This window comes from Centroberyx gerrardi, chromosome 14 (assembly GCF_048128805.1).
Source record: "Centroberyx gerrardi isolate f3 chromosome 14, fCenGer3.hap1.cur.20231027, whole genome shotgun sequence".
In the NCBI taxonomy this organism is placed as follows: domain Eukaryota; kingdom Metazoa; phylum Chordata; class Actinopteri; order Beryciformes; family Berycidae; genus Centroberyx; species Centroberyx gerrardi.
In genome coordinates, this window is record NC_136010.1 from 28,850,410 (window position 1) to 28,878,215 (window position 27,806).

At 42.4% G+C, this 27,806-nt stretch overlaps 1 protein-coding gene across 6 annotated transcripts; it reads left to right on the forward strand.

The window, feature by feature from the left end:
• Positions 1 to 705: 705 nt before the first annotated feature.
• trim33 (tripartite motif containing 33) lies at positions 706 to 27,732 on the forward strand. 6 transcript variants are annotated; one of them, XM_071916662.2, is made up of 20 exons: positions 706 to 1,302; positions 5,982 to 6,100; positions 6,803 to 6,956; positions 7,581 to 7,713; positions 8,389 to 8,505; positions 8,657 to 8,771; positions 9,797 to 9,943; positions 10,236 to 10,353; positions 10,681 to 10,964; positions 13,936 to 14,130; positions 15,755 to 15,955; positions 16,073 to 16,205; positions 17,608 to 17,671; positions 19,553 to 19,706; positions 20,999 to 21,420; positions 21,714 to 21,825; positions 21,905 to 21,979; positions 24,550 to 24,702; positions 26,243 to 26,293; positions 27,490 to 27,732. In XM_071916662.2, the coding sequence occupies exons 1-20, from the start codon at positions 726 to 728 to the stop codon at positions 27,712 to 27,714; spliced, it is 3,549 nt and encodes a 1,182-aa protein (XP_071772763.2). In that variant the 5' UTR covers positions 706 to 725; the 3' UTR covers positions 27,715 to 27,732. The 6 variants fall into 6 exon arrangements, with proteins under 6 accessions (XP_071772763.2, XP_071772758.2, XP_071772759.2 ...); XM_071916657.2 differs by having other exon boundaries at positions 726 to 1,302; positions 19,571 to 19,706; XM_071916658.2 differs by lacking the exon at positions 26,243 to 26,293 and having other exon boundaries at positions 726 to 1,302.
• Positions 27,733 to 27,806: the final 74 nt, after the last annotated feature.

Genomic DNA, 27,806 nt, shown 5'->3' on the forward strand with positions numbered 1-27,806 from the left:
GTACTTCCTACATCACTGCAACACTCAGTATGGACCTGCTGGCTTTTTCAGTGACCTGGTTGACCCTGTCTTCAAAGTTAGTGCTGTTAAAGGAACTGTTGTATTTTGGCTGCACCACCTGGGATTTGAACTCATTACCCTTGCCTCCAAAGGTACTTGACATACCCATTGAGCCAGTGAAGGAGTGTTGTGTCCAAGAATATCTTTTGCCACCGTTATCATGGAATTTGCTTTAACAAAGGGGGTAGTGAAAAAACTTTACAATTAAATTGAACTCATTTTGTCAAAATGGTAGCCTGCGATATAATTCTCTGAGAGATTCGAACCCACAACCTTGTTGCTGTAAAAATATATATACACACACACACACACACACATATATATATATATATATATATATATATATATATATATATACAGTATCTACTATACAGATTTACTATCATGTCTATTTTTTCTGATCTTTCTCAAATGTTTGCTTATTTCTTGTGAAATACTCCGTAGTTTTATGCATGTATGCCTCATCTGATAATTGATCAAATGAAACAACCTGAAAAGGAAAAATCATGGCTGAACTGCATAAGCGCACCTGTAACTGAGGTTGAGACCCATCGACCTCCGCTCCCCACAAAAAATAAACAATTAAACGACGCCATGACGTAAGAGCACGTATTCCTGATTCGAGAAGTTACGCACTACGTGCAGCGGTTCAAAGAGGAAGGAAGATGGCGGATAACAAAGGCGAGGAAGATATGGAACCGTCTGCTAGTTCGGATACGGTGCCTTCAGCGCAAGATAACGGGCACCCAGAAACGAAAGCCGAGAATGCGGTAATAGTCATAGAACCGAATACGAAGGACGGCGAAGATACGGAGTCCCGAGAAAATGCTCACCAGACACCTACACCCACCAGCGACGGAGGGGACGCTAGCAGCGGCGGGGCTGGCGGTGCGGGAGGGGAAGCCAACGGCAGCACTAGCAACACCGTTAGTCCGGCTGGGAGCAGCAGCACCAATGCAGAGCCCGCGACAGCCGAACCCCTGGCTGCTGGGGATGCTCCCGTAGGCGGACTCACCACTGAAATGTCCCCCCCTCCTACGGTTCCACCAGCCACGCCGGTTTCCACCCCCATCAATTTGTTGGATACGTGCGCAGTGTGTAAACAAAGTCTTCAGAGCCGTGACTGTGAACCAAAACTTCTGCCTTGCCTGCACTCTTTTTGCCTAAAATGTATCCCGCAACCAGACAGACAGATAAGCGTACAGGTGCCTGGACCACACGGGCAGACTGACACACACATAGGTGAGTTACACACATGGAAGTGGAGCTACCGTTGAGCTAAGTTCTGTCTCTCACCTAGGTAAGCTGAACTTCATTGATTCCCAAGGGGGAAACTGGGTAAGTGGTGGCTAGGGGTTGTTGTATGAGAGGACATCTAAAACTTTTAAGCGATATCGATGCCTACCAGACAGGCAATTATATTTCAGACGATTGCGTTGACAGTGGCTCCTCTGTCTGGTTTAACGTTCTCCCATCTCCCCCAACAACCACCTTTGGCTAAAGTGCCAGTGAGGAAAGCATTTAATCTCCCAACTACCGTATAGCTCGACGGTCAACAGTCCTAGGCCCCGATATGTGCTGTTCTCTCTTGCATGGAGAGAACGTCATGCCAAACTCATTAAAATCTGGCAGTTTAATCCTATCTTGATTATCGGCAAACGTGTATTACTGGTAGAACATGAGACCTAATGACGAATCGGTATGATCCACTGTTAAATTCAGCATACGTTCAATCCAACAAGCAACATTTGTTTACATAAAATCTCACCTTTTACAATTTATCTACTGAATAATAAATAGAGGAACTGGATAAGAGACTGGTAAAACACAAAATAAGGACTAGTGACTAATGAAAAGATGTCAACAATGGAAAATACTCAGCCTGGATTCCTAGATATCTAAATGTCATGTTGAGATCTAGGCCTAAATGGCATGTTATAGATATCTAAATGCTATGTTGATACCTACATGGCATGTTGTAGCTATTTAAATGTCACAATGGAATATTTCCTGACTTTTTATGGATGGATTATGAATAACGACTAGTATGAGTGAAATTTGTCCCTAAGATTAGTAATGATGGAAATGTGATGAGTTAAAATTACATAATTATAGTAAGTACTAGTGTTCATTAAATTATTACTAGTAAAACAGAAAAGTGCTTAGTAAAAGCCGAATTAGGCAGTAGTACCTATCACATTAGAATTAGTATCTATAATACAGCAACTAGTGAATTTACAGTAACAACTAGTAACAGGCAGAATAATGACTAGTGAGCAAAAAATATGTACTAGTGACTAATTTGTAGTGATTAGTGCATTTCAGGGAATAATTGATAAAAGAGCCTGCCATACCAAATACACCTACAAGAGCCGTTACTGTATATAATAATGTACCTTTACTAGTCAACTTGTTTGGTTAAAGCAGAGTTAAAATAGCATAGGTTACCCTTTTGTGAAACTTAATTATAATTTCCCATGGTGTGTAATTGCACACATGAACATGTCGTGTCATGTTTACTGCTTGTACAAGATGCATACATCACAGAGTCTGCCCCATAGAGTGCATTATGTAGGTACATTTGTGGAAAGCTTGACTGTCAGATGCCTGGCTGACTGTTATTTGCTGGCAAAAGTCCCGACACTCGGCCAACAACAATTCAGCTTGAATATCAAAAGTTCCATTCTGAGAGAAGATTAATGCTGAAGAAAAATCTGAAGGCTTGGTCTGTTTTCAGTGAGGGGAAGCAACAACCAAGCTGAAAAAGAAAAATCCACCCTAAAGGATAATTTTACAATGTATTCCTATAATCTTGGACTGTTGAAGTGATAATTGTGATCACATAGCCTCTCTCCCAAAACTAGAATCCATTGAATCACACCTCAGCCTTTGATGCCATCAGTTGACACTTTCTAGAGCAACTATGTTGACATTATACTGGAAGCTGACTTCTGGACTCATTCAATGTTTGTTTGAGCCTCTACACCAGACCAACTTATTTTGTACCAGTACTGAACCAGGAAATGTAATTACATCCATGTAAAATTGATCTTGACACTGGCAGTGTACACAAAATAAGTGTCATGTTTCAATGTCTCAAGTGTGTCATGCTGACATCATGGATTAGTCTTTAGTCTTAACTCTTGTGTTTTTAGCTGTGTGAGAGACTAGTTGATATACAACATTCTTGACTGATTAGTCTAAGACCATAGCAACACAGTGTTTCACCTGCCATTGAGCAGTCAGGGTGAGCCACCCTACTATACCTGCCTCAGCTTAAATTAATTTGATTAGTCTTGGCCTCAGTGGAGAGTTTTTGCATCACGTGGTCTAAATGCTGTTTTCAAGAATCACATTAGTATTGGTTTCAGGAGAGGTTCAGTATCACATGGTCTAAATTGTATTTCACAGGCCTGGCCAGCACCACAAAGAATCATTTCTGGGGTAAAAACTGGAATAGATAAGCAAATTCTGTTTTAGTGGGGAGTTTGTGGATGACATGGTCAAAATTATTTGACTCACTCTTTTCTGCAAGTTACTGAAGAATCAACAAGAATACTGAAATCAACAGGGGAAAGAATTTTTACTTTGAGTGTTTCCTAGACCAGGGATCACTGCCAGACTCTGTCATACTCAGGCCGGGTTTTTGGATGAGGGGGTCTTCATCCACTCCATCTTGGTTAGCATAATAATATAGTACACAAGATCTGGCGTAGTCTCAGTCCTATTTTCTTCAGTTCATGCAAGCAGTGACCTCTTATATTTAGTATTTATTGACCATTTTCACTTTGAGAAAATGAGAGTCAAATCCTACGAAGTTTGTTAGTAACTACATTTACATTATTGAGTAACATTGCCTGACACAAAGGATTATGAATTAGTCCTCACTGCCAGGTCAAAACAGTTAGCTGGGCTACTGATTGATAGTATTAACAAGGCCTGTGCTTCACTCAGTACTAGCCAAATCAGAGGAAAGCAGACCTATAATAAGCAACCAAAATTTGTGGTAATTGCCAGAGCTGTCAAGTGATGGATAGTCAGTTCAAGTGCATATGGCCTGAGTATGGTGACTATAGAAACAGCTGCACTGTTTTCCACTTGGACCGGCTTATCATTTAATGACTCTGGTTATGCTTGTTTTGACATAGTATCTGACACTATTTACCTGTCTGTCTGCTGGTAGCAACATGTAATGTTATATGTTGTGTAGCTTCTTACTAATACTTTAGAATATCCAGAAGATCCAGTCAGGTGGGTCTGAAGACTCCATTATCTGATGCATCAAGTTAAGCTAAAATGAACCTGTACAATACTAGTTGCTTCATTACACAGATTAGCCTATGGTTGATTTTTTCTCACAGTGAGAGAGTCAATGCTTTGGTATTAATGTGTAAAAAATATTCTCTGAAAACGATTTAATGTGATTGAGTTAGCTAGGCATATTACAAACGATTCGCCAATGTTCTCAAAATTTCCATCATGCAATATAGTCTGAATAAATTGTCGTGGCAGCGTTCCTCTAAACCAAATTGACTTTGCAGTCTCCATATTGTTGCAATTCATTATGCTCACTGCTTGAAATTCAGCACAGTCTGAGCTCCTATAGTGAAAACTACCAGTAAGCAGAGTTGAAATGTTGAGTTATCAGGTACCTCTATATAAGTTCAGTGATTTCCCCTGAGACTTTTGTAGGGGGAGGGTGGGGGTGTTCTACCCTGGTCCCAGTTACAGCTGTGGTGGCAGCTCTGGTCTGAACGCCTTAGCAGTTGGCCAGGTTAAATGTGGCTAAGCAATGGCCTGATTTGGTTAAATCAACTTGGTATTGGGGTCAAATCAGGCTATTATGCTCTTTTTTTCCCCTCCTTATTTTCCTTATCAGTGGGGGGTGCTATTAGTGAATGTAGGGAAACACTACCCTAATCCTGTTTAAAATCTAATTTCGATATTGTGTGTGTGTTGTTTGGGGGGGTGCATATACAGACATGTAGCTGAGCATGCACTGCTCCAGTTCAAAGTGACAGCTGTGAGGTACATTTGTGTGTGTGTGTGTGTGTTTGGTGGCGGGGGCTGTATGGGTTCCTCAACACAATCCCAGTCCAGCTGCTTTCACAACCAATCACTCTGGGCCCCATGCAGCTGGAGCTTACGCAAACCGGCTGTGTGCTGCTCAAGCCGGTGTAGACTGGCTCAAACCGGCTTACACCGGTTTTCACTGCAGCCAGCTGGTGAGGGGGAGTTTATGGGTTTATGAGGTGGAGGGGGTGATTTATTATGCTGTCTCAATTTAAAACATTTATGTGAAGTTTAATCTTGTGCATAATATTAGACTTCAAAAAATAGTCGCAAAGTTATATAATGCGCTGAGCTAATTATTCTTTGGGGTGTATGATTATAGCAGTAATTCAATTTTACCAACTAATTCCATTAACTAGGCCAACTAAAGTGATTTAGTGAAACAGTCCTCGTTGTTTGGCCATGTGATTTAATATTATAATAAAAATGCCAAGGATGATGTGATCGAATCTTCTGTAGACGAGCGCTAAATCAATTAGCCCCCATGAATAGACATTGGGGTGTCCCAGAGTGCCAAGAATTTTTAATAACAACAGGAATTTTCCTAAAGGAAATTATGGAAATTAGCTGAAAGTCTGCTGAAGGCCTCTTATTAATCCTCTTTTGCTTGAAGTTGGACTATTCTTAGCCGAGACTTAATGGGGCCTCATAAGAGTAGCCAGGTAATAGCTGGCATATGGGCTTGTCAATACAGGGACTTCTCATCTGGCCTTGGGTCCAGCTCTCTGAAAACCTCCTCCCATATCATTCCGAAATATCACCGAGCATTGTATTTGTAGTTCAGTGTGTGACCGTTCACCTCAATTGACCTGTGTTCTCCTTCTGTCCTGTCTTCCCTCTGTCTTCAGTAAATGTCATGCGGTGTACAGTATGCCACCAGGACTACAAACAGAGTGACATTATTGACAACTACTTTGTCAAAGATACCACAGAGGCCACCAGCACGTCTGATGAAAAGTCGGCACAGGTATTTCACAGCAGTTGGCCTTGTGGCCGTGATGCTTTGCAGGATACTAATGTAGACCCAGTGCTGCGCCATGTAGGCTTTCCTCCGTCATGAGGCGTTGACGTTGATTTCCTAATAATGCAAAGGCAGCCTTCTCTGGGATTTAGTGAAGGTCCAGGGCAGTTGTATCTAGATGTGCACCAGTACCATTTTTCCAGAAACAATGCATGTACTGAATACTTCACTAAGTAGATTGACTGATACGAGTACCAAGTACTGCTCAATTTAGTCATTTATGCTGCCTAGTATTGACTTATTATTATTATTATTATTATTATTATTATTATATGACAGCAACAGGAACAGTTGCAGGAACAATTGCAGATAAAACAGCTTATTCAGAATAGGTTAGGTAGGTTAGGCCATGATAAAACAGAATGACATTTAGTCAGTTTCCTTTTCTAAACAATAGGTGCTATGCCTGTGAACTTCAGTAATAGCAGCATTTTAGCATTTTCACGCCCGGAGACATTTTTCCTCCTGCTGAAAAGCTTTTACGTTGTGCTAAAGTGCATGAATTTAAAGCATCAATATCGTGACAGTGTCATTTGGCAAGTACTTGGGAGCTGGATCGACACTAATTTCGATGCTTTATATACTATGGGCGCACTTGTAGTTGTATCCAGAGTTATTTTAGGTGCTTATTGGTGTTGTCTTCTCAAGGTGTGTACGAGCTGTGAGGACAATGCAGGAACCATAGGGTTTTGCGTGGAGTGTGGAGAGTGGCTGTGTAAGACCTGCGTGGAGGCCCACCAGAGGGTCAAAATCACCAAGGACCACAAGATCCGCACCAAGGAGGACGCCGACGCCGCCTCTGGTAAGAACGCTGTCGTGCGAACACATCCCGGACCCTCGCGGCGAACAAGCGAGAAAGGTTTGCCGAAGCTCAACATGCAAAAGGCTCAGTAAGACAAACCCTAGTTAAAGCACAGCAAATGCAGTCCTGCTGATAGGCTGTTGCCATGGTGACAGCGCTGCAGAGTCTGATTGCCGTGGATGGTACCACTAGCTGGGATGGCCATACACACAGGAGCTCTGACCAGAGTTTTCTGGGGCCTTTTCTATTTTTTCTTGTTCTGTCTTTCTTATTTTGTCAGTCTCTTTCTTTCTTTCTTTCTTTCTTTCTTTCTTTCTTTCTTTCTTTCTTTCTTTCTTTCTTTCTTTCTTTCTTTCCTTCCTTTCTTCCTTCCTTCCTTCCTTCTGGGGTACTGGGCCTCTGACAAGACCTTTTTTTCTTGCTTTCTTTGTTGCTCTCTGTCTTTCTTCCTGTCTATTTTGTCTTCCTTTGTCATTCTTTTCTTCTGTCCTTCTCTTGCCAATTCCCACACGTTTAATTCTTTCCTTCACCAATTCCCATTTTTAATATCCTTCTCTTTTCTTCTCTCTCTTCTGGTTCACGAGCATCACTGGTGTCTCCATGTTTTCTCCTGTGTGTCTACAGAGTCTGTCGGTACGTCAGGGCAGAGGCCCGTCTTCTGTCCCGTCCACAAGCAGGAGCCTCTGAAGCTTTTCTGTGAGACCTGTGACACTCTGACCTGTAGGGATTGCCAACTGTTGGAGCACAAAGAGCACAGGTAACCCAGCATACACGCATCCAATCCATTACTAATGGATCCTTGTTCTACTGCCTTTCTACGTTTGACCAATATGGGGTTTTGAAGACCAATATTTTTGACTGACTAGCCCATATTTTGCACCAGTATTCAGTATCTTTAGATTTCACTTCCAAGCTTTTAGTGTTTTCCACAGAATTTTATTCTTGTCAGGGTGGAAAAGCCTCTGAGACTGCATTTAGACAATAGGACACTAAAACTCTTCATTGAAACCCAGGATAACAACAACAATTCATATTCATGCATACTTGTATTGTGCTTGTTTTGGCCATGGCCACAGGTGCACTTGTTATCATGGTTGCGCAATCACAACACAAGATTTTGATTTTCTAGTCCCTTCAAGGTGTTAAATCACAGCAGGAAAGCAGGGAGCTATCCTCCAGCACAAGGTTGGTTACCCACCAAAATCACCGGTAGATTAGACAGACTCAACAATTACAGTCAAATATTTGCCAGCATTTGGCTAGTGATTACTGGTAATTTCCCAGTCAGGGTAAGAAATAAACTTTTTTTCCAGTGGGCAGAGTCCATGTTAATTTCTGATTCCCTTGGTTTGTGCTGAGCTGAAAGAGACTAAGCAGTATATTGAAGGTGATTTGGTTGGTGATTTTAAGAGTGTGTTCCCTCTACACTTAGGTACCAGTTCCTGGAGGAGGCTTTCCAGAACCAGAAAGGCATCATTGAGACCAACATGACCAAACTGCAAGAGAAGAAGAACTACGTCCATTACTCTGTCTCTCAGGTGCAAAGCAGGTGCGACCTCTGTCTTCTCCAGCTTCCCCTCCAGTGCTGTTGGTGTGCCTAATTAACATAACTGTGTCAATGGGCTGACAAGTGCATTCAACGTTTTTATTGGTGGCTAGCGTCTCTAAGTGAAGTGTTTGCTTGCCTTGTTTTCATCCAGGTTAAAAGAGCTCAATGAGACGCACAGGAAGGTGGAGCACGAGATCAAGATTGCAGTATTCACTCTTATCAATGAGATCAACAAAAAGGGCAAGTCCTTGCTGCAGCAGTTGGAGGTAAGAGAGCATTAAAGGGATGGTCAACCCCAGTTAAAATTGTTAATTTTCTTATGTAGTATCACTCTTTGAATACTATGTTCGTTATCCACCACGATTTGAGTGTTCCTTACATTCAATAACTGTAATAAAATGGAGCTTTTGGGTGTTGCATTTTCTATACTGCTACAATTCAAGAGCAGCCTGGGCGTTACCTTTCCCTGAAGCTTGTGGGTGTGGCCTAAATTGACTGACATGCCTGTGACATGTCGGTTAAAGCTGGGGAAGGCAACCTTGGAGAAATGAGTGAAAGTATACAACAAAACAATCCCTCCTTTAACTCCTCCCTCCAAACAAGGCTTAGGCAAGTGCATGAGAGCGGGGTCAAACACAAAACACAGCTCTGCTAGCTCAGTGATCTAGTATTAACTAAAACATTCCCCAGCAAAAATATTTTTTGTCAGCATAGATTCATCAGATTAGTTACAAATGCACATTGCTACAAACCTTTGTCAATCGAGGTTCACTCTGACTGGAAAGAGAGTGGTGTGTTGAGGTCGTATTCTGATAGGATTTCCCCCACTTTTACGTGTGAAAGTATTTTTTAATCCATCACTCCAGCAAAACAGCTCGTTTGGCTTAACAAGAAATTGCATATTTTAGTTGGCTATACCTTTAATGAAAGTCAGCCTGCCCAAGAGCTTCGTAAGGTGCTGGAAAATCAAGAGCCCTGCTTAATAATTAATTAATAATAATTAAGAGATTATTGGTGCATTTATTGTAGTGGATTCTAATCTGCATTATGGATTTTGTGTTCAAAACCAGTGCCTACTGACTCACTAACTGGAATTTACTAATTTGACTCCTGGCATCACTGAAACAGCAAATTGACAATCTGTGGTTTTACAATGAATCTTTAGATAGGTTTCAAGTTTGCACATCTGGACTTTTCCTGCACATATTTCCTGCTCATTCATGTAGCTAGGGTGTTCAGACTCTTATCGGTAGCAGTCCCTTAACCAAAATAATTTCCCTTCTCTGTCCAGAGTGTGACCAAAGAGCGCAGCATGAGGCTTGTGGCCCAACATAAGGATACCACCCAGCTGGCTCAGCAGATCCACCATGTGCTCAACTTCTGCCACTGGGCCATCACTACCGGCAGCAGCACAGCACTGCTCTACAGCAAGAGGCTGGTACGCTTCCCCCGAGCCCCGGATGTTCAATAGTTTGAGAAGCTAACCTTTCTAATTGCCTGGATGTGTCGGATGAGTTGCAGACCTAGCTATTCCACCCACATACTTTACATAGCGTCTTTATGCTTTGTTTCATTTGGCCCAAATGAGGGACCTGTTTTCTGTCATGTGGATTTGACTACTGACCACAGATAGCAAATGAGATAATTGAGAATGGTTTTTTTCGGGGGCGGTTTATGTATTGCTCTGATATAGGTAGGCTCAGTAACAGAGAATTATTCTGTGTGTGTAGATCCTGTTTCAGCTTCGCCAGGTCTTCAAGGCCAGACTGGAGCCGGCACCTCAGGCCAACGGAGCTGTGCGCTTTTTCTGTGACCCCACCTTCTGGGCCAAGAATGTCGTGAATCTAGGTGAGAGGAGCCCTATTACTTCATTGGCCCTTGTCTCTTGATATATTTCCCTGTTTTAAAAAATTGAAAGACAGTGAATTCATTATTCACTTATTCAAAATGCTAAGACTTAATTTGCAGTTGAAATGTGTTTCACTACATATTTTTTTATGACCCTTTGCATAACGTATTTGTGTATGACACAATCGTCTGGCTCACCAGATCGCGTTACACGGTGCTGTACAATAGCAGTTAACAGCTTTCACTGCTTTGTGTAGTGAATCAACAGTGTGTGCACCCCTTCCCGTCAAATTTCTGTCGCTCTCATCCCTCCCCTCCCAACTGTAGGTAACCTGGTAATTGAGAAGCCGCCCCAGCCGGCACACCCGCCCAACATGATGGTGGGAGGTCCTCCCATTTCGCCGGCCCAGGGCCACCCAGGAAAACACCCGGGACAGATCAACCTGGCCCAGCTCCGGCTGCAGCACATGCAGCAGGCGGCCTACGCCCAGCAGAAGCAGCAGCACCAACAGCAGCAGCACCAGCAGCAGATCCAGCAGCAGATGCGCATCGCCTCCCAAATGTCCCAGCAGCACCCCAGACAGGCCGGCCCGCCAATGGTTCAGCAGCAGGTATGAAGGACAGGTCAAGTTTAACAAGTCACCAGTGTGTGTAATGGACCTCTGTGCTCTTGTGTATAAAAGACTTGCCAGTGTGTCTTGGTTAGGGATCAACCATGGGTTTTTGAAGTCCGATACTGATGTTTTGGATTATGGATGTTTATTGTTGCCTGATATTTTGTGCCAATATTCAGTGTCTTAAAATGTAACCATTCCCATATCTAAAACATTCCAAAAAATGACAAGTATTCAGTGTTTCCCCAAAAATTTTATTCTTGGCAGAGGGGACCATGGGACACTACAACTCTCCATTGAAACCCAGTGTCGTGGTGGTAGTGATAATAATGACAATTAAACATAACATTAATGTGTATGTGTGTGGCATATGATTAAAATGTGGCATTAGAAACAATATGTATCGGCCTAGTTGTGATTATTCAAAAGGGAGTAACCTGAGTGTATTTGGTGCCAAAATCCTGCATGACTTAATCCAGGATGAACATGCACTTGGAACTTATCGCCAGACATCGACAGATATCGCCTTGAGGGCAGATATACTGTATGTCCTAACAACAACACACTAAATGGTGTCCATTTAAAGGCACCAGTGCCTTTAAATGGACACCACCTCTATTTAGTGTGTTGTTGGGTAGATCTTAAACAAGCTGTCCAAACAAGTCACTTGCCACATAAGAGTGACATAATCTGAAAAATGTGAGAGCAGCAGTTCAGCAGCCACAATTTTCAAGATCAACAAGCCAAGGCTTTAGGGACCGCTGACACCGCTGGCATGACATACTCTGCTCAGCAGTTAATTAAGTACACAAATTCAACTCTAGAGGAATGACTAACTTGTCTATCGCAGTTAATAACAAAACAACATATTTAAATCTGCTTTATACACCCCACTGAATGCTGACTCATCCAAATAACATTATAGTAATAAAGAATCCATGGCAACACTCCCATATAACATTTTATTACTATTCAGTGTTTCACAGTGCTTTTCAGACAGCGTAATGTTTAGAAACCAGGCTATGGTCCTGCCCTCTACAGTTTTTAAACCACATTTTAGTCCTTCCTTAAACCACATTGTAGACTTATCCTCAGCAGTTCAGAAACCATATGGGCAGGCACAGTTTATAGAGATGACTGATGCAACTCACTCGTCTATGAGCCTCTGAGCAGGTGAGAGACTGCATTGCTTTTCAACCAGGAAAAGCTTAGGTGTTGCTGACGCTGTTAACTTGCCGTTGCCCGTTCAGCAGTTCAGAACCCACATTGTTTGAAAACGAGGCAGCCACAGGGACTGCTGACACAGCTGTCTTCACATAGCTTACTCAGCAACTTATTTTGAATTGGAAACTGGGGTCAGAGGTTGGCAGGTTGTCCGTCGGTCTGTCCCAAAAATTAAAAAAATATTATGTGCTGTTTTTCATCATCTATATCTGTTGATCCCAAAGTCACACTGACGCGATCCCCAAGTCACACTGAGATTTATATCTATTGATCCCATAGTCGCATTGACATGACTGATAGCTTGTCTGACTCGGGAATGAGGCTCCTATTGATTGGTGATGTCATTTAAGCCCCTCCCCCTTCCCTGTTTGGCTGTTTTTTGATTTTCTAGTTGTATTGATTCCAAAGTCGCATTAACATGAGTGATGGCTCGTTGGACTCGGCACACAGAGTCTTATTAATTGGTGATGTCATTTAAGGCCCTCACCCTTTCCTGATTGGTTGTTTTTAAGGTTATTTTTATTCATCTCAAAATTGCGTTGAGATGTGTGATGGCTCAAGTTTAATTGAATGGCACTTAATCACAGTTACAGTCTCAAAGCTTCACAGCGCCCATATTGTGAAAATGAGTTCTCTCCACTGGAGATTTCATTTAAGCCCCTCCCCTTTCTTGATTTGCTGTGTTTTGATTAAATATTTCTATTGATTCCAAAGTCACATTGACATGACTGATGGCTTAGTTATGGATTTATTTACTCGTGTACTTATTTACTCATATATTGACTTATTTACTCTTATTTAAACACTTCTTTACTCATTTATATGTTTACTTTTATTTTATTCTCGATTTTTATTTAAAGATGTGCATTTCATTTTGATATTTTAAGCAACCATCAGCATCATTATTGCTCCCTAGTAGTATACTTAGTGTTATTGTTGTATTTTTTGTCTTAACATAATTTTTTGGGCATTTTAGCCTTTATTAGATAGTATAATGAGAGAGACAGGAAAGATTGGGAATGCGAGGGGGATGACATGTGACAAAGATCCTGTTCGGATACGAACCCAGGGTGTTGCACAAGTTATTCTTTGATAGCAAAGCAAAATACACCTATACATTAAAAAAATTAGCATAACAATGTATAGTTAATTACATTTTTTTCTGTGGGTGTTATCCTAATCAAAACTTTGTTGTTGCATGAGACCAAAGTCAGGAAGTCCAAAATGTATCAAAAGTGGTCAACTCATCAACTACGTTGATGGCAGTGTGACCGTAGTGTAACAGCTTACCAGGGAACATTAACATATATTTGCAAATCTCTACCTCAAACCCAAGTCTAATATAAACATGTGACATCAAACCTTGTGCGTGCCACCTACTGCACCCCAAGGCAATTGCCAAGAAATTGAAACAAAACAGTGAAAGCGCACATCAAAACAGCAATACATGTGATGTGTAGTTGGTTTCATAGAGCCCAGTAGGTTTCAGGTTATCATGAATTACGTGCTTGTTGTTACTCCCAGCATCCGTATGTGTTGTACCTACACCAGTATGAGCCTGAGAAACATACTCGACACCAGAACATTTCCTGCTTCCCAGCATTTCCCATCACTCTGTTTATTCATTGATTTGAGAACTACTTGTGCAGAAATTGAATTTTTAACACACTCTCTGTGTGTGTGTGTGTGTGTGTGTGTGTGTGTGTGTGTGTGTGTGTGTGTGTGTGTGTGTGTATGTGACTAGCCTCCAAGGCTCATCAGTATGCAGCAGCTGCCGAGGGGCCCTGGGGGTATGAACGGTGGGCCAGGTCCCCACATGTACCCTTCCTCCCACCACATGCGTCTACCGGGTCCGCCGCAGGGCCGAATGCCCACGGCCCAGCCAAGACACAACGGCCAGCAGTATCCCCCCATGATGCAGCCTCAGCTACAGAGACAGGTCGGTACACACACTCTCTCACACACACACACACACACACACACACACACACACACACTGGCTTCACAATATGGAAGTAGCTTAACAGATGTTACTACTTATTTGACTGCTTTTTTGAGTGGTGTGATTTTACTTGTGGTGTTATGTTGTTTCTGTGTAACACACTCGCTGCAGTAAGCGTTGGATAAAAATGACCAATCATTTACTAATGTGCAAATGTGACTGATGACAGATGCATTACTTGTTTGACACAGACAAAATGTTAGTCATGGCATAATAGCAGTTAATGTATAGATACACACGGCGAGATGGGCCTGAAGTGGGAGAATTCCCAGACGTATGGTTCAAGAAGTTGAAAACATTATTAATTTCTCTGTTTTTTGTCCCTTACTTTGTCATGTTGACACTTGACTGTCCCTGCTGAATACTGAGCATACAATGCAATTAAAGTAATTTGGGATTGCCAACAGCCATTGAACCGCCTTTTTTTTTGCGCCTTATTTTTTTTTTTTTTTGTCAGTCAGTCAGTCCCAAGAATTTCCAAAAACATTACTGCACATGTGCCACAGCTATGAAGGCTCTATGAGCCCAATTGCCGCATCACTTTGAGTTTAGCTCAGTTGGTAAATCAACGATTTGCCATGCCAGAGATCCCAGGTTCTAATCCCAGGTTAGTCAAGTTAGAAGTTCAGGAGCAGTCTGTATCCATTGCTATCACAGGCACTCAGGCCGTTTTCTGAAGCTTTCATTAATAATACTGCAAATAGTAAAATTCCTCCTTGAAAATGAGGATCTGGCAATCAGAAACACCAAATTAAATACTTTTTTGCAGGTATATATATATATATATTTTTTTTTTGGACGTTTTCACATTTATTTGACAGCTCAAAGTAGAACTAGACAGGAAAGATTGGGAAAGAGTGGGGGATGACATGTGACAAAGGTCCTGGGCCGGATTCAAACCCAGGATGTCGTGCCTACATGGTAGGTGCATGGTAGGAGTGGTCCTTTCTAGGGGTTCAAAGATTGGCTAATTTTGATGGTTGAACATTTATGAAATCTATAGAAGTATATGCCTAAAGGCAAGGTTGGTGGCATTGCTACCCTTCTTAGCTTTTGTAAAAACCACAAACACAAAATCTGAAAATACTTACTTCACAGACCTTTTCAGAGAATGGTACAAATGTACTGTTTCCTCCGTTTTCCCGCTTAGCTCTGTCTCGCCGTTGTATCCATAGATACAAAACTGATTTGCTCAGGTCAAGTACAATCCATGATTGTGTACATACTGCCTGCATGTATGGCTAGGTAAGCGCAACCTGCACTATATCCGGCCACTCTTTCTTTGTGTCCAGATGTCTATAGAATCTGAGATGAGCCACCAAAGGTTTCGTTTCTTACTACAATCAGGGGTTTGGCACCTTTTTCCTACTTTGACATTCGTGTGTCTGTGCAGCATGTGTTGTCACCCAAATGCATGATCATGCAACCATGACCTTTTCACTACACAGAATATTGATACAACTCAGTGAGTGACCTGCCTCATTCTTCCCGTCTTACTTCCTTTCTTCCCTCCTTTCATCCATCTTTTCTTCCACTCTTCCCTCTGTCTTTTTCTGTGCAGCATTCCAACCCTGGTCATGCAGGGCCTTTCCCGGTGGCATCCCTCCATAACGCCAACCCCACCAGCCCCACCAGTGCGAGTATGGCCGGCGCCCACGCCCACCGAGGCCCCGCCAGCCCCATCATAGGTCCCATCGAGCTCATCCCCTCCGTCACCAACCCTGAGAACCTGCCCTGCCTGCCTGAGATCCCACCCATTCAGGTACGCAAACTTAAAAATAACACATTCGACAATTCCAGTGTTCCAGAACAGGTTTAGTGAAAATGTGCAACTTGATCCGCTCTTGTTGATGTACGGCCTACCACTGTGCCTTATCAGCTGGAGGACGCGGGTTCCAGCAACCTCGGCCACCTCCTGACTCGCTACATCACGGCCAGCACCCACCCTCAGCTAGGCTCCGTGGACATGAATCCCTCGCCTGGACCCTCCACCCACTCCCCTGGATCCTCAGGTATGCACACCCTCTGGATAAGGGAGGGGGACTTTGCAGGGTTTGTGGACAGACAACAAACACAGCTTCCTCTTCTAATGTTTTTCTATGCATCATTTCCTACTTTCTAATGTCGTCCTAATCACATCCATGATAACATCTCAGAGTTGGGGATTCGTGGTACTATAGTCAAAAAGAGCAGCCATTGGCTCTGACTGAAAAGAAAGGACACCAGTTGGGGTCTAAAGTATGGAAATCTATCTAATGACTAGGATAGTTACATTTTATATGATCCGATTTGCGGTCTTCTTATTCCCAAATTGGTGACAATATGAAACCTATTTACTGCCTATAAATCATGCTTGTACATGTTAACGCATACATCTATAAATGTTATATGCAACTCTTCGGGCCACTGTGGTGTCCCTCTTTAACGTAATCAGTGTACATATTACAAATCTGTGCGCACGGTTTACTAATCCGTGGGCACGGTTTACCAATCCATGCCCATGGATTACTAATCCGTGGGTACGGATTTCCACATTAATTATTCTTTTCTTACCAGGTGACCCCTGGGGGGCTCTGTATAGCTGCTTTATTAAACACAATTAGACTTCTTGTCCCTTAACAATTAATTTTCTGGTGTCTTTTTTATACTGCCCATTTACTCTTTCAGAAATTTCATTAGCTGTGTTCAGCTAGAAATAGGTCTTAAAAACTCCTGAATTTGGCTTTTTGTGGTAGTCATACACCATTCTCATTTCTTGATATAACTATATTCCATATTTAAGCTTACTGTTTGCTGATACCGTTCTGTTTGTGAAATGCTAAGCCAACAGGATCAGCCATCCAAGCCTATTGTTGTTGAAACCAACAGCGAGGTTAGAAATTAATGGGTGTCATTTTGTGAACTAGGGATAGGTGCAGGTACACGATGCAGATGAGTATAGTATAGTAAGGGGGTGTTTCTGTGACATCAGAAATTCCTGTTGATCCTTCTGGAAGTGTCTTGGGACTAATTCAACCAAACATCTGTGATGGGAGAAGCCCACATGAAAACCATATCTGTTCTCATCCACCTTTTCCCTCTAACATCTAAAATAGGTTTTTACATCAGTCCCAAATAGCACAAGTAATAGTTAAATCAGATCATGTGTACTGGTTAATGTCAGTGATTTGTCTCCTTCCTAGATATTGTTGTATAGTATAGAAATAAAACTTGCATGAACATTAGTACTCTAGAAATGATATATCATCTATATTTAAGCGAAGACACAAATGAGGAAAAGCCAAAGTATTTCTAAGCATTTGTCCAAAACAAATCCTAACAAAAAACTGGTTGTAAACTGAGACCTGTTGTGTTTTCACAGCCTTATAATCACAGCTCCCCTCTCATCTGTTTCCTGTCTCTTTCTGTCTACAGGCCTGTCCAATGCCCATACGCCAGCACGACCCTCTAGTACCTCCAGCACAGGCAGCAGAGGCAGGTAAGAAGCTATCAAGGTATTTTTGTAGCAAAACACCCGAGAACTTGCACTTGTTTGAATTTACACTACCGACAAGATTTACAAATGTGCCAGCCATTGTTTGAATGAATGAACTGTAGCAAAAGTGAGAGCGTGCAGGTTCACCATATTACAAGTTTGCAGCTTCTACTCTATTCATTCAAATATTGACTCGCACATTTGTAAATCTCTCCTGTTCATTCAAATTTAGGACACAGGTGTGTGAGTATTTTGAGTATGAATTCCAACATGCAAGTTCTCCGGTGTTTTGCTACAAAAACAACCTCATATGAAACAACCACTTACTTTTGCAAAAACACACACACAACCAATTTGAAGAAATTTGTTGATTTGATACCAGGCATAATAGCCTTTCAGCATATTTTAGATCAGAATGAAGAATCTGTCTGTAAACGGGCAACAGTTGACACCCTAGTCTGTCCACATTTGCATGCATATGGTTCACAAGAATGAGTATTGAGCAGATTCTCAGTTGGCCTTATATACTTATGATCTGGTGCAGTCTCAATAAACTAATAGGGGCTAGTCCAGTCAATCTTATAGAGAGTGCTTTCCATAAGGTGGAGAAGATGGAGAACAGCTCAGCTTAGCTCCAAATCCCTGACTAAGAGAACAGTACCACTGTCAGCAAACTTTGATTTATGATTAGAGCATCTGTAATAAGAAGGGATAACGCTTAATGCTTACAACATCAGAGAAGGCCAAAGCTTATTAGAACAATTAATGCTTACAGCATCAGAAAAGACTAAAGCTGCTTAACAGTGGTACAAAGAAAGTGCTTTTCTCTACACACACACATACACAATATGTTTTACCAGTGTAAGAAAGTAAAATTATGTGTGTAGCTGGTTTTATGTTTTTTCTTCAGGAGTAGCTTTAGTGCTCTTAAGCAGTTTGGGACGCGTTACACACAAAAACTATTGCTATTGCTTCGTTGATTATTCATTTCAAAAGTAACATACTTATTACTCCCTGGAAGCAGTAATTTGTCACACTACTCATATTATTTTTCACCCCCAAAATTGGCGATTGCATCCTTGCTTGCTTTCACAAATCAGGATAACTTGGTTCCCTCTCCCGCCAAATATTTCCACACAGAGAAAGTCAACTTATCAACCATTTCTCATCAAAGTAGTGGGAATACTTCCACCCAGATGGGATGTAGTCTTTGAATAATTCAATAATCTGATATTTAGAGGAGGTGGGGAAAGTAATAATATTACCACCCAACACTGCTCCTCAGTACTCTTGCTAATATTACAGATAGAAATGGAGATTGGTGTCCTGTTCTGGCTTTATGCGTGAATATCATTGTAACCCCCAAATATCGCTACAGCCATCAGCCACGAAGCTCAAAAATTGACAAGGTTTAAGGTTTATTCTCAATGGTAGATGCACACATTCATCATACAGTGCATTGAAACAATGAGAGATAAAGTTGATACTGGCTGTTTTCTGTTGTATTGACTCATGTAGAAAAATTATAGAATGAATGGCATTTCACCACATTGGCTATAATGTTAAATTACAAAAGGCCTATACATACTCCAAAAAGCAGATACCATTGTCTGGCTGTGGTTTGTGGCTGTATTGTCATTTGTTTCAGCTCAGATTTTCTTTGGATTACAGTATACAGGGCAAACAATACCAAAGTTGCCGATATTTTTAGACTGGATTTTTAGACTGGATATTTTGTGTTGGTATTCAATGTCTTTAAATAAAAAAGTTAGATTGAACACTTTTATTGGAATTTGAGGGTAACATTTAAATTTAGATGGCAACTTTATGTTTTTGTGTGTGTGTGTGTGTGTGTGTGTGTGTGTGTGTGTGTGTGCACTTAAGCTGTAGTTCTGCGGGGAGGTCGGGGCCAGGAGGCGGAGCTCCAGCGGAGCAGGTGCGGGTGAAGCAGGAGCCCGGGGCCGAGGACGACTACAGCTGCCCAGCCTCCTCTCTCAAGACAGAGCGAGGGAAAGATGCAGGGAGGAGTGCCTGCATGGTACGAATACACTCCACACTTTTATGGTTTTATACTGTAGTCCCACCAAACAATGACACTGTGCACAGGACTCTTTAGCTCATTCCCTTTAGTTCATTTAGCTTGGAAATTTTCAAAAGTTTGGAAATTGTACAAAAAGGTTTATATTAGTATTAGTAACACATATTACAGTTCAGTCCCAAAGGACCTGTGACTACATAGTACCACAGTAGACCCACTGTCTTTTTAAATGTTTGCTCAGGTAGTCTGCAGGTCTTTGAAAAGTCTTCAAATGTTTTAAGTTAAGAAATCAAAATTAAAGGCTTTTAAAGGTGCATTTGAGTCTTAAATACAGGTTCAGAGGTCTTAAAAATGTTGCTTTTTCTCAGTTCCCTTGTTAACATGTCCTCTGATACTGCTACTGGTATTTTTTCTATTTTCTCATTGTGGGGGTGTAATTGGTATTGAATTTGTATTTGTTGTTTTTTAATCAAAAATGTCTAAAAAAAACAACAACAAAAACTTGTAGTCCTGTAACCTGTGACTACAGATCTGGATAACTGGCCAAACTAGCCAAACATAGACTGGCCAAACTGGTCAAACATAGACACTGTGACATCACATCCAGATATTTCCAGTGCAGCTACATTGGGGTTTGACAGCTATCTAAAAGTTAAATGTTAATGTTAAGTTTAATGTTAGGTTTTGGGGATAGACCCTCAGAATCAAAGTGCAAGGGGGTCAATCTAGAGCCGCCATTTTGCACCGACGTTCAACAATCATACAGGGAGAAATCCATCATAGAAGAGGAGAGAGACCAATTTCTCCACTGACAGTAGCCTCAATAGACCAGAATGCAATGCAGCCACAAGACATGTTGCATTTTGAGTACGGGGCGCGGCACACCCCAGTGTTCATGAACTAGTTGGATAGCTTGATATATTTATATGCCCATATTCCCACTTTTACATTGAAAGCAACAAGCTCACACCCCTTCTCTGGGGGTTATTGAAAGACTTTCTGGGAAACGTAGGAAATCCCTAACGGAAGTAGAAGTAGACATGGCAGGTTGAGGAAAACTGGGTACACCAAAAAGGAAATTACAACACTTAATTAACTCCTGGAATGTACTGAACATCACAGATTGATGAGTTCTAACTAAGAGGATCTGAGGGTGGATTTTTCCTTTTAAGACTTGCAAAGTATCTATTTAAAGTGCTTATATTGATCTTTAGTTTATAATATATATATATAATATATTTATAATATTGTCTTGCAAATGGCCTAATCCTTTGTGGTGTGTCTTCCCCCAGATGAGCAGTCCTGAGAACAGCCCTCTTCCTGTACTGGGAGCCATATCTACAGGCCAAGATGCCCTCAAGGCTCTAGGGGAGCGCATCAAAACCGAGCCCCAGTCCGACACGCCCTGTTCCGGGCTAAACGGCTCCAGCTCCGTCCCCTCCTCCTCCACCGCCGCCACCATGACCACCACTACCTCGTCGTCCACCGAGAACAACGGCAGCGCCACAGACGCTCCGCTCACCAACGGCAACTCGGACAAGGGGGCGGAGACGACCGCAGGCGGGGCGGCGGCCAATCCCGGCGAGAAGGAGGACGACCCCAACGAGGACTGGTGCGCCGTTTGCATCAACGGGGGCGACCTGCTGTGCTGCGACCACTGTCCCAAAGTGTTCCACATGAAATGCCATGTCCCCACCATCAAAATCTTCCCCAAGTAGGTGGTCGGCATACTCTATTACTCTCTATTACTATCTATTACTCTATTACTATTACTGGTCTATATTCTTAACAATGGTTTAGATAGTACAGATAGTAGTAGCTTCTGACATTGGCAAATACATTGGTGGGTTTAGACTTTTCACGGGCATTAATGGCGAAAGGAAAAACTAAAATGACACCGGTGTTATCCTTTAATTTCCCACCCTGCTATTATGGACCATGCAGACGAAGGGGGGAAACAAACTAAGACGGTAGCCTAATCTCCCTCTGTGTGGTTTCATCTCTCAGGGGCGACTTTCTCTGCACGTTCTGCCGGAGCCTAAGCAACCCAGAGATTGAATACTGTGAAGACGGCAAGAAAGCCAAATGTGACCAGGGCCTGAGTCCTGAGGACCGCAGGGTCAGTACCGCCAGCACAGCCTCAGTGGCCTCTTCATGGTTGGTAGGACGCTGCTAATTCTCTCTCTCTCCGTTTCCAGAGATGTGAACGCCTCCTGCTGTACATCTTCTGCCACGAGCTCAGTGTGGGTTTCAGGGAACCTGTTCCTAGTTCTGTAAGTGTCTCTCTTCCTTATATACACACACACACCACACACACACACACACACACTAGTACATGTGACTGTGCTCGATGGCGTCTTCCATTATTATATAAGTGGTTTTATTTGGTCCTTCCCTAAACTTCTGTCCAATCCACATTGTAAGTCATAAAACTAACATAAGATACAGTACATGAAACAGGGTTCAACAGTAAGGATTGCCAGTTGATTGTTCAGTAACTGGCCCAGTGGTGCTCCCCCAAAAAAATCTAAAAACATCTTGTCTGTCTTGTCTTACTACGTGCAGAGCTGCAAGCTAGACGAAATTAGTCATCTCTCTCTCTCTCTCTCTCTCTCTGCTCTTCTATTGGATGAGTGAGAAAACATCTGTCTGCAGTGGGAGCGAGGCTATATACACACACCAGAGAGCTGCTGTCATGATGCACAGACCAGTAGCATTGCACTCAGTCCGACAGAGCCTCCCATTGTAAAAACAAAAGTGAAACACACACACACACCTGCCAGCAACCACCACCACAAGTAAATTGTCAGTCTGTGGGAAACACTGTTGCTACTGTTACTCATATGTTATTGAAGGCTTGTTTTCAGTGTTTACAATTTTTTTATTTTTTTCGCTACACCCTAGAAGTAAGTCATCCTGGTGATTTGCGTAGATCCAGTGAGTTTTTATTTTGGGGTAAGGGGCGTGTTGGGAAGCCAGAGCCAAAGTGAATGGGAAGCAATCACATCAAAGTGCAAATTTAGTCTCTGATTGGCCCTCTCTCACCAAGTTCACTGTGCCTGTGTTCAGTCTCTGATTGGTTGAGACGCAGCAGCTCAGCAGCAGGCACACACGCCTCTAACTTTTCCCCTTGATGCTGACTATCCTGCCGCTATTTTCTGTCTTCTTTTGCTGCTGGTGTCTTGTGTATCGATGGATTTTACACTTGTGTCTTCTGTCTTCCGCTCAAAGTTGAAAGGATTTGTGGTTGTAAAATCGGATTGCACAAAGTACAATGTGAGCAGCGCTATAATATACAAGCCTAAATGCAAAATGCAGTCTATTTTCGGGAGATGTAATGCATTATGAGAAATGGAGCTCAGTTAGACTTGTTGCAAAGCTAGCATGAAAGAAAGGGATAGATCATATTGCTCCCTAGTCCCAAACTCCGTCCCTTTTGTTTTCCCTTTTTTGCAGGAGCTAGGGTTTCTCAGGTTGTACTCCCCACTCAGCCTGTTATTACCACCTCCCATTTTGTCCCAATTCTCAACTTCCTTGTCTTAGGAAGTGTAATTGCTGATAAAACCGCTTTTACATCATTTGTAGTGTAGCCTGCGGCTGTTTTGTCTCTTGAAAAGTAAAAGGAAAGGCAAGTTTTTGAGTGGGCCCAGATGTTTTGGATTCTGTGTTCAGTGGTCCCTTGCCTTAGTTAGAATTTTAGTCTTGGGTCTTGGATGGATGTTACTTAGGAAGAACTGTATGACAGAGATCTAAGGCATTCAAATATCAACATTTTCAAGCTGATTTAGAAGGTATTGGTCTTAGTGCTATAGAATTTAATGAATTAGGGGGGAGAAACAGTCTTTACATAGTGACTAGAGCTCTGCGATATGCTAAAATAGTGCAAGATAATGCAAAATTGAACAATTTGCTTATTATAGTAGGAGCTCTGTCACCTTTTTTGACCCTGACTACTTTGAAGCAATGTATTTGTCACCCGGTGATAAGCCTTTCATCTTTACCCCTCTGCTCTGCCATTGGCCCACTCTCCTCTTTGTTGTGCTTTTTCTGCCCAATCAGTTTGGACGCCAACTCAGAGTTCGTCACAAAGTTGTGTGAAGCAGACATGGTGGCGACTACTTGGAATTACAAAACGAAAAGTAAAAGGCTGTTTGTTTTGTTGTGGAAGCAGCAGTTTCTCTGGATTGAAAATCATGAATGGATTCCAGGAATGTTTTGCATCCTTTGCAGGCAATCTCCCACTAAAACAGATCAAACAGACTCATTTTTAAATGCACCAACAATTACTGCAAATACACACTGAATGCTCATGGCAAGAGCTGGCAGCACCTTGCCCTGTATGTTGGCAAATCAGCTACCAGACAGCATCAGGTCTGATTAATGTATTGGCAAGAAAGACGCATGAATGGAGACACTCACCAGCCTCATTCACTTCCACTCTGACTACTGCTTTGTTTTTTTTTTCAAAATTACTTAATTTTATGCAAAAGTGGTTATTTTAAGTTTTGCCTGCTGGGCCAGTGAAAACATGCTAGGGGCAAGTAGAACTCGGAACCCTGGAAAATATTTGTAATGTTGAGCCTACGACAGTGAAGTAAGAGTCAAGTTTAATATTTACCATACACCACGACTTCTAGATGACCTCGCAATTCCTCTGCCTTCTGTGTCGATGTCTGAATTTTATGATTCTGTTGCTTCTGCAAAACTGAACTCATAGGGCAGTACCAAGCCACAAACCACTTTATCCTCCACCTCTGAAGTTTAATCCCAGAGGTTTTCCTTGGCATATAAGAATCTTTTTGGTTCCTTTTAGTTAACCCTGACCCACTTGTCTTCGACCCAGGTGCCCAACTACTACAAGATCATCAAGCAGCCCATGGACCTGAAGAAGGTGAAGAAGAGGCTGCTGGTGAGCAGTTCCCAATACTACCAGACGCCCCAGGACTTTGTCTCGGATGTGCGCCTCGTCTTCAAAAACTGCGCCAAGTACAATGAGGTGAGTGGCATGAGTCCTAGGCCTGCTTTGGGGAATGGCACCTGCATGTATATGTGCATACAGTGGAGGGTTAGACCGATATGGGTTTCTGAAGGCCGATATTCAGTATCTTTAAATTTGACCGTTCTCATGCCCAAAATTTACAAGCACTCAGTGTTTCCCCCAGAATTTAAATCTTTATTTTTACAGCTTACTTATTTTGGGGCCTTTTTGCATTTTATTAGATACAAAGTAGAGAGAGATAGGACAGATAGGCAGAGAGAGGGGGATGACATGACAAAGGTCCCAGGCCAGATTCAAACCCAGGACATCAAGATTACATGGTACGCACCTTAGACCACTGAGACACCAGGATACCTGAGAATTTGGTGGAAAAGCCTCTGAAACAGCATTTAGACCATCATGGTACACTAAAACTCACCAATTAAATTATTTGAGGGTTAGCAGCTCCTTAAAGAGCAAACATGCTGCTGCACTGCTCTCTTAGTGTAATGTAATGACAACCAATGTCAGCGATTGGTGGAAAGTTTTGTCTACATCCTATGTTTACATTGTGACATGCACGCCCTCCGGGCCTCACTTATTGCAGGTGAAAGACATGACTAGCCGATATCTGATATTTTTAAAAAAAAGTCATTATCGGCAAACCGATATATCAGTCTAACCCTAATACAGATGTGAAGACGCACCATGACATTACAAGAGAAGTGGGAAGAGGGGCTCACGGCCTGCGGTGTGCATGGAGTTGTGTACACTTACTAACACTGGCTGCTATGGAGTGGTAAGCCATCACTGTGCCCACTTCATATTGGCTCCTGGAACGCTGTCTCAGTGTCATTAACACAGCATCACCACGATAATACACTTCAACCTTTTTTACAGATGGCTGTGGTCACTTGATTTTTAAATTGTCTTTGTTTAAGCACAGCCTTCAAATATTGTGATTTTGTTTTTTATGGAAACAATTTGTGAGATTTTTCTGTGATTTAAGAATGACGTATTTGGTGAATGTACATATGTCCCTCGTCCACCCTTTTTATTTGCGCTGCTTCTTTTACGCTTAGATCTTGGTGTGGATATCCCATGAATTACTTCTGAAAACCATCTACTCTCTGTCTGTACTGTAATGTAACATATTGCAGTTTGCAGCCCAAGTTATGTAATCTGATCTACTTCTGGGTGGATGACATTTTATAAGACTGTGTTATATGTTTGCTTGTCATTTGACCGACTACCACAAACCAAAATTTACCACCTCCATCAACCAAAGACCCACAAGGCAATGGATAATTTTCTCAACAGACAGGGATAGGTGACATCAATATAGAGTGTGTGTAATGTAACATTTATTGAATGATGACAGAAACTACACTGAGACATCACTTTAGTCGGCTAAGGGCTGTAGTCGCGGCTCGGAACCTTACAGCACAACCTTACAGTACACATGGGGTTGGTACCTAACCTGCCTGTGCTGTGAACTCTGTCTCCCCACCCCCTGCTGCTGTACTGTCTTTATTGTAATGTTATTGCCCCTTTTTAGATGTCTCGAATAATCCAGGTATATGATGAGGAGAAACAGATTAATACGCAGGTAAGACGTTTAAAATGGAGCACAGATGTTTTGCCCTCCCCTACTGAGGTTCCAAGAAATGTTTTTACCGTATATTTTTAGCATAGAGCTTTCACATGGGCTGGTTTCAGACGTCCAAAACATCTAGACATCTACCAGCAGACAGGATGTCATAGAATTTCTCACTGTAAAAATGATACATAAAAAAGGCTGAAAAACCTGTTATGACAGACTGCAGGGTGTCTACAGGTCCTGAAAAAGTCTAAAAATGTCTTGCATTATATTTTCTAAACTCATCCTTGAATGCAGTTTAATAGAATATTTAAGTCTTGGGGTGTGATCACACCTACAGTTTGTTTTTGGTCCAAACCTTAAGTGAAAAGTTCACTTTGTTGCATTTTTGTATTTGGTTCGTTTAGGTTCACACTGCCTAGTTACAAGCAAACCAGGGCTTGTAAACAAAAGTCACATGACTCTCACGTAGCTTGTTTATTGGACAGAGGTTTGGTAACCTGTCATCTTGCCAGGTTACCAGGATCTGATTCCTGTCCTGTAACTTGATGGACTTGTCTGCGCTCTTCACATGAAGTAATAGCTAAATATAATCAGTCCAGATTTTATTTTGTTATGCTAGGCTTTCCAAGCATGAGGAACTGTAGTGTATCAGATGCCATCTGTCTCCTGATACTTATTGAGAGATCCTAAAAATTTTATGGTTTCTTGGTGTGCTGTTCTTCTGTTGGAAAAACCAGCCCAGTCCTGCAGACCTATTTAGGCAGACATTTGTTTTAATTTTCACATTTATTTCAATTACAGAATTAGTTTTATGTGTCATTCTAACGAGGATAAAAGGGTTTTAAACGGTCTTAAAAACTTGCAGATACCCTGTTCTGGTCCTACTGGTTAACCGTTAAACTGTGTGGAGCCAGACTTGGAACCAGCCTTACTGAAATATTCAGTCTGAATAGTGTAAATGCTTCCTGGAGCCACAGTGGGGGGGCAGGATATCTCTGCTCTGTACAGCAAGGTTGAGCCGGGACCCAGCCTGCCACCAGGAGTCTTAACCAGCTCTAATTTTTCTCCTCCCCCTCCTCCCTGCTTCCACCCATTCATTCCTCCTGCTCAACGGTGCTCTTCCTCCTCCTCCTCCCTCCATATCACCCTTCACCCTCTCCGTCCCTCCCTCCCCCTCCCCCACCCCTCCCCTCCTTCGGCAGGTGGGATCGGAGATGGCGGCGACCGGCAAGGCGGTGAGCGTTTACTTCGAGGAGAAGCTGCAGGAGATGTTCCCAGGGCAGAGCTTCCCCGAGACGCCCGAGCCCGAGACCCCGGCCACGGAGGAGAAGGAGGAGGAGGAGGCCACCGACGACTCGGAGGACGACTTCGTACAGCCCAGGCGCAAGCGGTTAAAAACGGACGAGAAAGTGGTGCACATCAAGTGAGGAACAAAAAAGAAACCACGGAAGAGAGGACAAGAGAAGCAAAACAACCTTCTTCCTCATCGCCCACACTTCTCCTTTTGTTCGAGGCGACA

Excerpts from the sequence above, each read along its gene's own strand:
- trim33 (XM_071916662.2), top strand. The coding sequence starts at position 726 with ATGGCGGATAACAAAGGCGAGGAAGATATGGAACCGTCTGCTAGTTCG. Across the intron at positions 6,957-7,580 it reads GGACGCCGACGCCGCCTCTG|AGTCTGTCGGTACGTCAGGG; the intron begins GTAAGAACGCTG and ends GTGTGTCTACAG. Across the intron at positions 8,772-9,796 it reads CCTTGCTGCAGCAGTTGGAG|AGTGTGACCAAAGAGCGCAG; the intron begins GTAAGAGAGCAT and ends TTCTCTGTCCAG.